This window comes from Trachinotus anak, unplaced genomic scaffold, assembly GCF_046630095.1.
Source record: "Trachinotus anak isolate AG129_WGS33_773 ecotype Australia unplaced genomic scaffold, CSIRO_AGI_Tana_v1 ptg000040l, whole genome shotgun sequence".
Classification (NCBI taxonomy): domain Eukaryota; kingdom Metazoa; phylum Chordata; class Actinopteri; order Carangiformes; family Carangidae; genus Trachinotus; species Trachinotus anak.
The window spans coordinates 249569-265000 of record NW_027273891.1 but is presented as its reverse complement, the minus strand read 5'-3'; the positions used below and the strand labels follow the sequence as shown (position 1 = coordinate 265000).

The 15432-nt window shown below is 48.4% G+C and overlaps 2 protein-coding genes across 3 annotated transcripts in view; one reads left to right on the top strand and one right to left on the bottom strand.

Annotated features, from left to right (window-relative positions):
* rtca (RNA 3'-terminal phosphate cyclase) overlaps positions 1–1290 on the bottom strand; it is a 6079-nt gene extending 4789 nt beyond the window's left edge. The window contains exons 1-2 of the mRNA XM_071472827.1: positions 1104–1290; positions 856–956 (exon numbers count right to left, since the gene is read on the bottom strand). Coding sequence (XP_071328928.1) covers positions 856–956; positions 1104–1157 — 155 coding nt within the window. The 5' untranslated portion in view covers positions 1158–1290. The remainder of the gene's footprint in view (positions 1–855; positions 957–1103) is intronic.
* Positions 1291–2083: 793 nt separating this feature from the next.
* On the top strand, positions 2084–11876 carry dbt (dihydrolipoamide branched chain transacylase E2). 2 transcript variants are annotated; one of them, XM_071472824.1, is made up of 11 exons: positions 2084–2227; positions 3368–3500; positions 3891–3966; positions 6965–7146; positions 7247–7374; positions 8309–8549; positions 8940–9106; positions 9184–9261; positions 9734–9925; positions 10035–10106; positions 10283–11876. In XM_071472824.1, the coding sequence occupies exons 1-11, from the start codon at positions 2183–2185 to the stop codon at positions 10448–10450; spliced, it is 1482 nt and encodes a 493-aa protein (XP_071328925.1). In that variant the 5' UTR covers positions 2084–2182; the 3' UTR covers positions 10451–11876. The 2 variants fall into 2 exon arrangements, with proteins under 2 accessions (XP_071328925.1, XP_071328926.1); XM_071472825.1 differs by having other exon boundaries at positions 2172–2690.
* The last annotated feature ends 3556 nt before the right edge of the window (positions 11877–15432 follow it).

The window sequence follows — 15432 nt, the reverse complement described above, 5'->3', positions numbered from 1 at the left end:
TTCTTAAGACCTACAGATACCCTGTTGGAGATGCAATATGTTAATGTTTACTTTATTCTTATTAAAATGCACTGAAGCATAACCTACTTCTTATTTGGATCATTTAACCTTTTACACTAGTTATTCGAAGTTCAGAGTATCTCTATTGTCCCTTAAGAGGGAATCTGAAAGCCTTAAAAAGAAAAAGCCTAAGAAATCCATTCAGACGTTCCGCAAATTTGGAATCTTTACACTTTGAGGAAAGGTAACGTATTAGACAAAGTAAGATTAAAGGTGTATTTGGATACTATGAGTCTATTCGTAAAAACTGCTCATTTATGATACACCCAGCAGCAATATTTAATCGATATAATCTAATTTTTTTAACTGATTCCCAGCTGCTTGATGACGCCGGTGACAGACCTTTCTGGAAGAAAGACTGCGGCAGAGAATCGGAGAAAGAATTTGAAGTTTCTATTAAAGTTTCATAAATGTACAAGCCGCTGTGTTAAGATGGTGAATGCCGAATTAAAAAGCAGCTCCTAATGAGTGTCTGAATGTGTCTGGGGAGGTGTCAGAAGTTATAAGTGTTGGTTGACAAGTCAGACGCTTAAAAATTATACATGAATTTCGAATGGAGTCTGGTTCGCATCTCGTTTCTCAGTGGGAGCTGGTTTCCCATCAGCAGAGTGAAGCGGGAGGCGTTTGATTGACGAAGAAACTAGACTGAAATTAGAGCGGAATAAAAGACAAAATAACTCGAGTAACAGGAACGTTTATTGTTCTCTTTAGACATCTGCTAACTAAGTTAGCCGACGATTCAACTTTAATGAATAGGCTAACATTAGCCTGTTAGCCGCGAAGCTGCCGCCTCACCTGAGCCCCGGTGTGCTCCTGCCGGCTCGGATTTTGGTGATTTTGATGGCGGAACCAGTGATGCAGCTGAGCGCAGCGGAGACTCTCAGGATCTGTCCGCCCTGCAGAGAACCGACCCCGGGAAACAGAACAGACATCAGTGAGTTCAGCACCGGCAGCTCCCCGGCTGCTACCCGCCGCCGTTAGCTTTGTGTTAGCGCGTTAGCAGCGCGGAACATTTCTCCGGTAAATAAAGTGCGGGTACTCACTCCCTCCATCACGCTACCGTCGATCTCCTTCGCCGCCGCCGCCACCGCGTCCATCTTCACTCACAACACGAAATTTTCACTTTTCCACAGAAACGTGATGATAGCACCGAACCGCTCTCTTCTTCTTCTTCTTCTTCTGCTTCTGCTTCGGCTTCTTGTTCTTCTTCTTCGGTTGAAACTTCTCAGTGTCCGCTAAGGCCACTTCCGACAGCCTTCAAAATAAGATGCAGTTCTTTTCCGTAGGTTGGCATCCAGCTTATTGCTGCATTATCGTCACCCTCTGCTCTGGACTGTAGATCAGACAATAGACTAACAATCTAATTTATTTATTTATAATTTATATCTAATTTTATTCCAATATCTTTAGCTGGTACAGCCCGCCCCCCCACACCCTGTCATTCCTGTCTCAGGTTTCTTCGTCCCATCTGTGTAAATCTGTGTGAACTCACCATATTCTTTCATTACATGATAGTTGAATGTTCTAACCAAGTAAATTTTATCTTTTTCTTCTCTTTTAACCTGTAACAAGTGCCAAATCAAGCATCAAGCCACACAAGCATCCATGGAGTCACCTCTGGATGCACTACTGAAGGGCTTATCCTCAAACACACACACTTCTTTTGTGGAGCAGTTCCCCATCCTTCTAACTACTCCCATTCTCAGCACTCCTGTTACACTCCTTATAACATTTCAGTTATTGGTTTGATGATATAAAATTAGCTGATGATAAATGTATTTAATTTGGTCAAATCACTCATTCGTGAAGCCAAAGTTATTTTTTCTATAAAATGTATGGAGCAGACCACCTAAAGTCACAGGATTTTAAGAGTCAGTCATTTTTAACTTGAAAGGAAAATCACAAATATCTTTTCAGTGGCGTTTCATTATTTCAGGTTCACAAAAAAGTGAAAAAACTGCAATAAAATAAAATCTGTGCAGTGTAAACCTCGTGTTGTTCCTATACGGACCACCAGATGGCAGTGTTACGTCATGTCCGCCTGAGACGAAGTCGAAGAAGACTCTTCGCTGATTGGCTGCTCGGAGGGGCGTGCGGCTGTGACGTGAAGCGGAGAGGAAAGATGGCGGCGGTGACCAGAGGCTCGTTTAGTGCGCTCCGACGGCTGGTGAGGAAATAACCCGGCTAAATGTTTAAAAGTTTAGATGTTTAAGTGTGTGAATGGGTCTGATGCTAACGTCGAGCTAATGACAAAGTCACGTCATCTCTCCGTCACCCTGTCAGGTTCTGAGATTAACCTGTTAGCTGCTGCTGCCGTGCTAAATCTGATGCTAATGCTAACCAGTTGAATTAAAAACAAACTGAAGCTACGTGCTAACACACCGGTTATCAGTTAGCATCGGTTAGCTTTACTTAGCATTCTGCAGGTGAACCAGCGACTGGGTCAGAGAGCTAACGGTTAATAGGCTGAGTGAGATTTAGTAGATCCTGTTTCAGATCCGGCTCCAGATCCAACTCTGCGTTCACATGTAGCTTCTGAATTTAAAACAGTTTCCTGTGAAACTGGTCTGTGTCCAGATGAACTTAGTAGAGCGCTCTATCACAATGACACACCTGGACAACATGAACAGGTAAATCTCTTCTTCTTCAGTCAAATAACAAAACATCTGCTGGAGAGTCTGTCTGTGTAGTTTAGACCCAGACCCAGATCCAGACCCAGATCCAGACCCAGAACAGTCGGTGTGAACAAATACTGAACTGACAGTGAAGACTCTGACTCACTTGGTGTCTCCTTGTCAGTGTTGTCTGTGTCTGTGGCCTGTTGTCTGTGTCGTTTTGTCTGTGTCGTTTTGTCTGTGTCTGTGTCCTGTTGTCTGTGTCTGTGGCCTGTTGTCTGTGTCGTTTTGTCTGTGTCGTTTTGTCTGTGTCTGTGTCCTGTTGTCTGTGTCTGTGTCCTGTTGTCTGGGTCCTGTTGTCTGTGTGTATCTCTGCAGGTTGGAGCTGTGTGGCTCATTGTCACTGTAACTGTGACGTTATTATCGTCATTATGGATTCACCAGGTGCTGGCTGACATCATTCTGCCTTGTTCAGGTGTCCACCTGTTGGGCGGCAGCACCTGGAGTTCACCTCGGTGTCTGTTTGCTTCTGTTTATTGTCACAATTTCACCTTTTATAAAAAAAAAAACAAAAACAAAAACGGTCAGAACTGACAGGAGGAGGTGATGAAGTCAGTGTCTGTGGTCTGCACCTGTCTATTGTTACCTGTACAGGTGATGTTTATCAGTGTGGTGTGGTCTCTTCCTGTCAGCTGAGTCAGCAGTACCGCCGCCAATGTTTTCGGGTGCAGACCTTCAGATCTGAGCGGACTCTGCAGCCGCTCACCTTCACATGTGACAGAAACCTCCAGATGTTCAGCAGGAGGACGCTGCACTCTGCTGTCGGTGAGTCCAGACCAGCAAGGACCCGAGTCCTGAAACCTGGAGATCTTAAAACCCAAACCTCGGTATCAGCTTTTTAGGCTTTAATGTGTCTGAATTACCTGAGCTCAGATCTGGTGGGTCCAGATTCAGGTTTTCAGGAATTCAGGAAGCAGAGAGATATTTCCTGGTCTGTGGGGATGGAGTCGGTGCAGTTTCTGTGATGACTCAGCAGATTGTCAGAGTGCAGACAATCCAGACCAGCAGGTTTTATTTCACAGTTCAGGAAGAAGCTGGCAGATAAAATAAAGGTCTGAGGAGGACTCTGTGTGCACCGGTGCCAGAGTCCATCCGCCTCAACCTGCAGGATCACAGGAAGTGGTGATGATGTCACTGGTGTGTTCTTTCCTGCAGTGAGTCGAGGACCCATCGTCCAGTTCAAACTGTCCGACATCGGAGAGGGGATCATGGAAGTGACAGTGAAGGAGTGGTATGTACCGAGACCACATAAATACCGAGACCACCGAGACCACGAGACCACATAAATACTGAGACCACGAGACCACCGAGACCACATAAATACTGAGACCACGAGACCACCGAGACCACGAGACCACATAAATACTGAGACCACGAGACCACCGAGATCACAAGACCACATAAATACTGAGACCACGAGACCACATAAATACTGAGACCACGAGACCACCGAGACCACATAAATACTGAGACCACGAGACCACCGAGATCACAAGACCACATAAATACCGAGACCACCGAGACCACGAGACCACCGAGACCACATAAATACTGAGACCACGAGACCACCGAGACCACGAGACCACATAAATACTGAGACCACGAGACCACCGAGACCACGAGACCACATAAATACTGAGACCACGAGACCACCGAGATCACAAGACCACATAAATACTGAGACCACGAGACCACATAAATACTGAGACCACGAGACCACCGAGACCACATAAATACTGAGACCACGAGACCACCGAGATCACAAGACCACATAAATACCGAGACCACCGAGACCACGAGACCACCGAGACCACATAAATACTGAGACCACGAGACCACCGAGACCACGAGACCACATAAATACTGAGACCACGAGACCACCGAGACCACGAGACCACATAAATACTGAGACCACGAGACCACCGAGATCACAAGACCACATAAATACTGAGACCACATAAATACTGAGACCACGAGACCACCGAGACCACATAAATACTGAGACCACGAGACCACCGAGATCACAAGACCACATAAATACCGAGACCACCGAGACCACGAGACCACCGAGACCACATAAATACTGAGACCACGAGACCACCGAGACCACGAGACCACATAAATACTGAGACCACGAGACCACCGAGACCACATAAATACTGAGACCACGAGACCACCGAGACCACGAGACCACATAAATACTGAGACCACGAGACCACCGAGATCACGAGACCACATAAATACTGAGACCACGAGACCACATAAATACTGAGACCACGAGACCACCGAGACCACATAAATACTGAGACCACGAGACCACTGAGATCACAAGACCACATAAATACTGAGACCACGAGACCACATAAATACTGAGACCACCAAGACCACTGAGACCACGAGACCACATAAATACTGAGACCACGAGACCACTGAGACCACAAGACCACATAAATACTGAGAACACCGAGACCACGAGACCACATAAATACTGAGACCACGAGATCATGAGACCACATAAATACTGAGAACACCGAGACCACGAGACCACATAAATACTGAGACCACGAGACCACATAAATACTAAGACCATGAGACCACGAGACCACCGAGACCACGAGACCACATAAATACTGAGACCACGAGATCATGAGACCACATAAATACTAAGACCACGAGACCACAGAGACCACATAAATACTAAGACCATGAGACCACGAGACCACCGAGACCACGAGACCACATAAATACTGAGACCACGAGACCACCAAGACCACACAAATACTGAGACCACCGAGACCACGAGACCACATAAATACTGAGACCACGAGATCATGAGACCACATAAATACTGAGACCACGAGACCACCAAGACCACACAAATACTGAGACCACCGAGACCACGAGACCACCGAGACCACATAAATACTGAGACCACGAGACCACCGAGATCACAAGACCACATAAATACTGAGACCACGAGACCACCAAGACCACGAGACCACAGAAATACTGAGACCACGAGACCACTGAGACCACGAGACCACATAAATACCGAGACCACGAGACCACTGAGACCACGAGACCACATAAATACTGAGACCACGAGACCACCGAGACCACGAGACCACATAAATACTGAGACCACGAGACCACCGAGACCACATAAATACTGAGACCACGAGACCACTGAGATCACAAGACCACATAAATACTGAGACCACGAGACCACCAAGACCACGAGACCACAGAAATACTGAGACCACGAGACCACATAAATACCGAGACCACGAGACCACTGAGACCACGAGACCACATAAATACTGAGACCACGAGACCACCGAGACCACGAGACCACATAAATACTGAGACCACGAGACCACCGAGACCACATAAATACTGAGACCACGAGACCACAGAGATCACAAGACCACATAAATACTGAGACCACGAGACCACATAAATACTGAGACCACGAGACCACCAAGACCACATAAATACCAAGACCACCGAGACCACGAGACCACCGAGACCACATAAATACTGAGACCATGAGACCACCGAGATCACAAGACCACATAAATACTGAGACCACCAAGACCACGAGACCACATAAATACCGAGACCACGAGACTACTGAGACCATGAGACCACTGAGACCACAAGACCACATAAATACTGAGACCACGAGACCACATAAATACTGAGACCACTGAGACCACAAGACCACATAAATACTGAGACCACCGAGACCACGAGATCATGAGACCACATAAATACTGAGAACACCGAGACCACGAGACCACATAAATACTAAGACCACGAGACCACAAGACCACATAAATACTAAGACCACGAGACCACAGAGACCACATAAATACTAAGACCACGAGACCACAAGACCACATAAATACTAAGACCACGAGACCACAAGACCACATAAATACTAAGACCACGAGACCACAAGACCACATAAATACTGAGACCATGAGACCACATAAATACAGAGACCACAGAGACCACATAAATACTAAGACCACGAGACCACAAGACCACATATATACTGAGACCACGAGACCACATAAATACCCATAAATACTCCCAGAGACCAGTAGAACTACATAAGACCATAAAAGTTACCTGAGACCACTGAACCTCTTGAATTTACAGAAACTAGTATGATGACCAGACCAGGTCCTGGTTTGCATGAGTCAGGTGTTGTTGTCTGGCAGGTACGTGAAGGAGGGCGACAAGGTCTCTCAGTTCGACAGCATCTGTGAGGTTCAGAGCGACAAGGCGTCCGTCACCATCACCAGCCGCTACGACGGCGTCATCAAAAAACTCTACTATGACGTGGACGCCACCGCCTTAGTGGGCAAACCGCTGGTCGACATCGAAACAGAGTCCGGTTCAGGTGAGACGACATCATCGCCTGGTTTTAGCCTGGTACCAGGTTTACTTTGTGTCCTGTGGTTCTGGTCTGATCCAGACTGAAACTGCTGGTTGTTGTTCAGAGGTGATCCAGGAGGAGGACGTGGTGGAGACGCCGGCTATGGCTCGGGAAGAACACACCCACCAGGAGATCAAAGGTCACAAGACCCAGGCCACGCCTGCCGTGAGACGCCTCGCCATGGAGAACAACGTGAGTCTGTCCCCAGTCTGTCCCCAGTCTGTCTCCAGTCTGTCCACACACTGTCCTCACTCTGTCCCCACACTTTCCCCACTCTGTCCTCAGTCTGTCCTCATGCTGTCCTCACTCTGTCCTCACACTTTACATTTACATTTAGTCATTTAGCAGACGCTTTTATCCAAAGCGACTGACAGAAAGGGGAACAATCAAGGTTAAGTGCGATAAGAAGTGTTAGCACAGCAATAAGTGCTAGTGACGATTCTTTAAGTGTAGATTTGTCATGTAGTGCTAGGAGAGAAGGTGCTCTCTGAAGAGCTGGGTCTTCAGGAGTCTTTTAAAGGTAGAGAGGGACGCCCCTGCTCTGGTAGGAAGTGGTAGTGCGTTCCACCAACGGGGGACAACGTTAGAGAAGAGTTTGGATTGCCTTGGACGGATGGGTGGCAGAGCCAGGCGTCGTTCGTTAGAGGAGTGCAGCGGTCGTGCGGGCGTTCAAGTAGGTAGGTGCAGTACCAGAGACAACTTTGTAGGCAAGCATTAGAGACTTTCCCCACTGTGTCCTCTGTCTGTCTCCAGTCTGTCCTCACTCTGTCCTCAGTCTGTCCCCACACTTTCCCCAGTCTGTCCTCACCCTGTCCCCACACTTTCCCCACTCTGTCCCCATTCTGTCTTCAGTCTGTCCCCACACTCTCCCCACTGTGTCCTCAGTCTGTCTCTAGTCTGTTCTCACACTCACCTCAGTCTGTCCCCAGTCTGTCCCCAGTCTGTCCTCACTCTGTCCTCACTCTGTCCTCAGTCTTTCCCCACTCTGCCCTCAGTCTGTCTCCACACTGTCCTCACTCTGTCCTCACACTTTCCCCACTGTGTCCTCAGCCTGTCTCCAATCTGTCCGGTGTGCTAAATTGCAACTACTCCCAGTTTGTTACTGGTCTGACTGGTGTGTCCTCAGATAAAGCTCAGTGAGGTGGTGGGGACGGGGAAAGATGGACGGATCCTGAAGGAGGACATCCTGAACTTCTTGGCGAAGCAGACTGGAGCCATCTTACCTCCGACCCCATTCCAGGAGATCCAGACTCCAGCTCCGGCTGCTGCTGCTGCCAGGCCTGTGAGCACTGCGGCAGCCGTCAAACCCCCCCCCTCCACACCCAGACCTGTCTTCACTGGAAAGGACGTGACGGAGCCCCTCAAAGGTCAGAATTCATTTCATAAGCAGCGTTAAGAGGTGAAGTTGATTTATTGATCAGGTTCAAACAATCAGTTAATCAATAATGAAATGATTACTTCTTTACTTATCACAGTCGTTTGTTCATTAGACAAAGAGGAAGTGAGTCAAAGATGGCAGCGTCTCCTCTCTGCTCTCATGTTGTTTTAAAGTGTGTGCAGCTCCTCCAGGTGTGATGTCACAGACCTGAGTCATCTGGTGACTGCAGGTAAACGCAGCAGCATCAACATGTGAATCCTCAGTGATGAAGAGTCAAGAGGAAGAAGACCAGTACTGATCCAGCTGAAAGACCAGAAAGACCAGCAGGTCTGAGGGGTCAGTGAACACAGCACTGACACTGGTTGTTCTTTGTCCTCAGGTTTCCATAAAGCGATGGTGAAGACGATGACGGCGGCGCTGAAGATCCCTCACTTTGGTTACTGTGACGAGGTGGACCTCAGCCGCCTGGTGGCTCTGAGAGCGGAACTCAGACCTGTGGCCGAAGGTCGAGGGGTCAAACTGAGCTACATGCCCTTCTTCATCAAGGTAGGGTCGAGGGTGGAGGTAGTAACAACGCCAGTGCTGATTGGTTAAACGTTAATGCTGTGCTCTTATCGGCTCAGGCTGCTTCTCTGGGCCTGCTCCACTTCCCGATCCTGAACGCCTCGGTGGATGAAGGCTGCCAGAACATCACCTACAAGGTAAAGACAGAAGTCCTGCACTGGTGGTCTGAACCAACCCCAGCTCATTCAGTGACATGGATCTGTTTCCTGTCTCTGAATCAATTCATTGCATCTGTCTTTGGCCTCAAATAATAATCCAGTTCAGGTCCCAGTTCAAAGAAAGAGTCTAACTTAACCAAACACAGTCAGAGCTGTGAGACCAGCAGCAGGTTTTAGAAGATGTCTGTGTTTTCATGTCCTCTGAGACTAAAGATACTGACCACAGGACGGTTTGGAAACCAGACCAGGACACTAACTGAACCAGGTCTGAGTCAGACTACAGTTCAGGTTGATGGTTGTTGTGGAGAACTTCACTGTCCTTCACTACCTTCAGAGAAGCTGCTGCAGACTGAGTCCACATGAGTCTGCTCTGTGGCTCCTGGATGCTGAGCTGCTGGTGGTGGTTGTGGTGGTTGCTATGGTGATGACGGTGGTGTTCTCTGTGCCTCAGGCGTCTCATAACATTGGGCTGGCGATGGACACGAGTCAGGGTCTGCTGGTTCCCAACGTGAAGAACGTACAGCTGCTCAGCGTGTTTGAGATCGCGCAGGAGCTGAACCGTCTGCAGATGCTGGGCTCAGTGGGTCAGCTGGGAACCGGCGAACTGACCGGAGGAACCTTCACCCTGTCCAACATCGGATCAGTGAGTCCGGCTACACAACTACATACACAACTACACAACAGGACTGAAGTATGACGTGCTGCAGACCTGGTCTAACCTGAACCTGTTCTCTGTCTGTGGTTTAAACCAGATCGGGGGGACGTACGCCAAACCAGTGATTCTCCCTCCGGAGGTCGCCATCGGAGCTCTGGGAAAAATCCAGGTGGGTTCCAGGATTTTCCAGGATCATCAGTCTGAGTTTGTGTTTGTGTTTGTGTTTGTGTTTGTGTGTGTGTTTGTTTGTTTGTGTGTGTGTGTCCACTTACTGTCTGTGCTGGAGCTTTCATCATCATGGTCTTCATCAGCCCAGTCCGACCTCTTTGCCCTGTCTGTGTTCAGGTTCTTCCTCGGTTCGGCTCTGGCGGTCAGGTGGTCCCGGCTCACGTCATGAAGGTCAGCTGGTCGGCGGATCACCGCATCATTGATGGAGCCACCATGTGTCGCTTCTCCAACCTGTGGAGGGAGTACCTGGAGAACCCGGCCAGCATGGTGCTGGACCTCAAATGAACAGAAACATTTCCCATCAGCCCCGGGAAGGACGGAGACACACTAACACACCTTCACTTCTCCCCCCGCCGCCTTCGCTGCCTTCATGTTCACTCACTGTCGTTTCCTTGTTGCCTTTGAGCGAGGCGATGGGGGAGGGGTCAGCCTATCAATCGTGTTGTTTCCATGACAACCAGTCACCTGCAGAGTGGAGGTTAGAGGTAGTTAGTTTGGTTCAACTATTGGTCCCCCCTGTTGAATCTGGATCTCCTCTGCAGTGAGGTCAGTGTGAAACCTGGTCTTCAGGGGTCACAGCAGTCTGGTATCTGTTCTGGACCTGAGAGATCTGTAGGTCTCACCCAGACCACATCCAGTCTGAATCCATGACTCATTGCAGTACAGTACATTAGAAGACATCCCGACCCCCCTGAACCAGGTTCACATCAGATCACCTGATCGAGTCAAAAGCTCCAGATCAGCTACTAAATGGCCCCTGTGATGATCTAACAGATGATGTACTGTCTTAGTCTGGTCATTCAATCAAACCTATATCAGTAATGAGCATCTGATCACAGCTCATCAACACCAGTGAGACCTAAAACCTCCAAGGGGGGTGCTGGGATCCCACCTGGGTCACAGGCTTCCACCTGAACCTGCGTGTGATCCAGGACTAGTGTCCACCTGAAGGAGCTGGTCTGAGGTCAGACGGTCTGCATCATCCACTGACCTTTAACCTCTCAGCTCAACATCAGGACCAAACATTAAAACTCTGATCATGTGACCTTGAGGCAGCAGGTGAGTCGACCCCTGACAGACCGGCTCCACTACATCATCGAGGGGCAGCAGGACTGAAGTGGGTCTGGATGTGGTCTTGGACTCTCCTGGTCTGTCCTCTGACTAAAACTGTAAATAACTGACATATAAAACGAATCGCTGCTGAAACTGGACTGACTGTTGTGGTCTGAGGTCCCCGTGGATCCTAAACCACAAAGTGCCATCTGACCCCTCTGTCTCTGTCTCCAGTAGGAACCAATAGGTTCTCCTCAGAATGTGTTCCTGTTCTTCACACTGTTGCAGGGTTCCCTCTCTGTGTTTGTTCTCCGCCAGCTCCTGAGGGAAGACCTGGTTTTGTATGTCCCCCTTTCCTCACCAGCTGGTCTCTGACTGTTCTGGTCTGGGTGGTGGTGGTTTAAACTCCCAGTTCGTCCCTGAAGCAGCCGGATGTTTCAGTTGTTTGTCCTGGACTTCCTCTGTGTCCTGGGGGCTGCTGGGTAAAGAGGTCATGGTGTGGGTTTTATGTTACATGATGTAAAAACGTTTTTCCTGCTTTGTGTTTTTAGTGACTCACTAATGTGACCAAGGTCTGGTCTTTTCAGGATGTGGACCAGGTTTCAGCTGCTGGTGAACTCTGGTGAATAACTGAATAAAGTTGAAGTGAAACCTTTAATAGAGTCTGTGATGATCATTTTAAATTAACAGTCTGCTGGAAACCTGGAACCTAGACCTGCAGGTGGACCGGTCCAGAACCTGAACCACAATGTTTGAGCATGCTCAGACATTGGGCACTAGATGGCAGCAGGAGACCACGGAAACCAAGGTAATGTGACTCATTCACTTAGCACTGTAGGAACACCCGCACACCTGCCGATGCATGCAGTGATCCAGTCAGCCAATCATGTGGCGGCAACAGATCCTTGGGAGGAGCCTCAGTTAACGAGGAGACTGACTGTTGGTCTAAGTGTTTGTGAAGCTGCTGATCAGAAGCATCAGTGAGCAGCAGCTCTGTGCAGATGACAGAGGTCAGAGGTCAGACGAGCACGGACAGACTGGTTGGCGCTGCGGTCAATCAGATAACCACTCTACACCTGAGCTGAGCAGAAAAGCTTCAGAGTGAACAACACGTCAACCTGGAGGAGGCTGGACTACAACAGCAGAGACCACGTGTCTGCACTGACAGCTGTCAATCAGTCTGCGGTTTACTGATGAGTTCGTTCAGTCAGTGAGGTCAGGTGATTCACCTCATCATGTTCCTGCTCCATTTTCTTCTGCAGCTGCAGTTTGACTGTTCTCAGGTAACGGTTCAACTCCAATGAAGTGATGACATTTTATAAACAGGGTTAAAGGTCAACTTCACTGTGACATCACAATGTTCTGCAGAGACACCTCTGGTCTTTATTCAACACTGGGGGAAAGAGGGCGGGACTCTAGGGACTGTGTAACTTGATTAGTTGATGGAAGAAACAACCATGAGGCGAGAAATCTCCTCGTTCTTTAAATCGTTTTAATCTCAGGGCGTCTGCAGGTGTTGAATTCAGTTTCCTCTAAAAGTCTCCAAATCTATTAAACTGTTTTTAATTTGTGTGAAATATTTTCAGATATTTTTTTTGATTGAAACAATTCGTCTGTGATCACCACCTGATGAACTGATCAACCAATCACTGCAGCTCTAAAGAGAACCACTGATCATTGGTTCATCTGGCACAGGTCACGTTTATTTAACCTGCATTTAACCAGCATCACAGGTGGGTCAGTTCCACCTCACCTGCTCCGTCACTGACTCCATGTTCTTCAGACTCTGTCTCAGCATCTCATAGCTGGACACTTTACAACAGTAATAGAAAAAGAACTGAGAGCTTAGTTTAGCTTAGCATAATGCACAATTCTACACATACACTGACTCTTGAATAGATTTAGATAAACAACATGTTGCATCAGGATCTTAGAGGAATCATTGTTATGAGCAGCTAGATGTGATGTAATAATGATGTAGATCACATTGTTTAACACCTGTTTCCCTTTGGGAGGAACAGGTGTTAAATTTCACTCTGTGAGGCGTTCAAAGTCTGAACAGTCCCGAACTTGATGAACCAGCAGAGACTCTGATGTAAAGACCTGAGAGTCCAGAGACAGTGGGACAGAGAAGGACAGGAACTCTGTCCGGGATCAAAGCTCTGATTCTTATTCTGAGGAGGAGGGAGCGAAGATAAGAAGAGAAGTGAAGCGTTCACTTTCACATTCAGTCCTGTGGAAAAGACAAGACACAGGATCTGAGGCTTTACAGACTGGAGGAAGTTCATATCCATGTCTTCTTAAACCCCCCATGTTGGACCGGTGACACACCGCCGAACAAAGAAGGATAGTGGGAGAAAAAGTGCTGGCACGCCAGCTTGGTCTGACACAAATCCTTGAATCTGAGCAGAGAGGAGGGAAGTTTTAGCATAATCCTCCAAACCCCCCCCCCCCCCCCCCCCACACACACACACACACACACACACACACCCCTGCACACACAGACACACAGATGTGTTCAGAGACAGAAACACCAACAGAGAACTGTTCAGTGCAGCACCAGGTCTCCGTCAGACCTGAAACGTCACCTGATCACACCTGCACATACCTGACCACACTGTGTGACTGACTGTGACTGACTGAGACTGAGACTGAGATTAAGACTAAGACTAAGACTGTCAGACTGAGACTGTGACTGTCAGACTGAGACTGTCCTTGACTGTGACTGAGACTAAGACTAAGACTGTCAGACTGTCAAACTGAGACTGAGACTGTGACTGAGACAGTCAGACGAAGACTGAGACTGACTGTGACTGTGACTGAGACTGAGACTAAGACTGTGACTGTGACTGTCAGACTAAGACTGACTGAGACTGTGACTGTGACTGAGACTGAGACTGAGACGAGACTGTGGCTGAGACTGAGACTGTCAGACTAAGACTGAGACTGTGGCTGAGACTGAGACTGTGGCTGAGACTGAGACTGAGACTGAGACTGAGACTGAGACTAAGACTGAGACTGTGGCTGAGACTGAGACTGAGACTGAGACTGAGACTGAGACTGTGGCTGAGACTGAGACGAGACTGTGACTGAGACTGAGACTGAGACTGAGACTGAGACTGAGACTGTGGCTGAGACTGAGACGAGACTGTGACTGAGACTGAGACTGAGACTGAGACTGAGACTGAGACTGTGACTGTGACTATCAGACTGTCAGACTGAGACTGAGACTGAGACTGAGACTGTGGCTGAGACTGAGACTGTCAGACTAAGACTGAGACTGTGGCTGAGACTGAGACTGTGACTGAGACTGAGACTGAGACTGTGACTGAGACTGAGACTGTGGCTGAGACTGAGACGAGACTGTGACTGTGACTATCAGACTGTCAGACTGAGACTGAGACTGAGACTGAGACTGAGACTGTGGCTGAGACTGAGACGAGACTGTGACTGAGACTGAGACTGAGACTGAGACTGAGACTGAGACGAGACTGTGACTGTGACTATCAGACTGTCAGACTGAGACTGAGACTGAGACTGTGGCTGAGACTGAGACTGTCAGACTAAGACTGAGACTGTGGCTGAGACTGAGACTGTCAGACTAAGACTGAGACTGTGGCTGAGACTGTGACTGAGACTGTGACTGAGACTGAGACTGTGGCTGAGACTGAGACGAGACTGTGACTGTGACTATCAGACTGTCAGACTGAGACTGAGACTGAGACTGAGACTGAGACTGAGACTGAGACTGTGACTGTGACTATCAGACTGTCAGACTGAGACTGAGACTGAGACTGAGACTGTGGCTGAGACTGAGACTGTCAGACTAAGACTGAGACTGTGGCTGAGACTGAGACTGTGACTGAGACTGAGACTGAGACTGTGACTGAGACTGAGACTGTGGCTGAGACTGAGACGAGACTGTGACTGTGACTATCAGACTGTCAGACTGAGACTGAGACTGAGACTGAGACTGAGACTGTGGCTGAGACTGAGACGAGACTGTGACTGAGACTGAGACTGAGACTGAGACTGAGACTGAGACGAGACTGTGACTGTGACTATCAGACTGTCAGACTGAGACTGAGACTGAGACTGTGGCTGAGACTGAGACTGTCAGACTAAGACTGAGACTGTGGCTGAGACTGAGACTGTCAGACTAAGACTGAGACTGTGGCTGAGACTGTGACTGAGACTGTGACTGAGACTGAGAC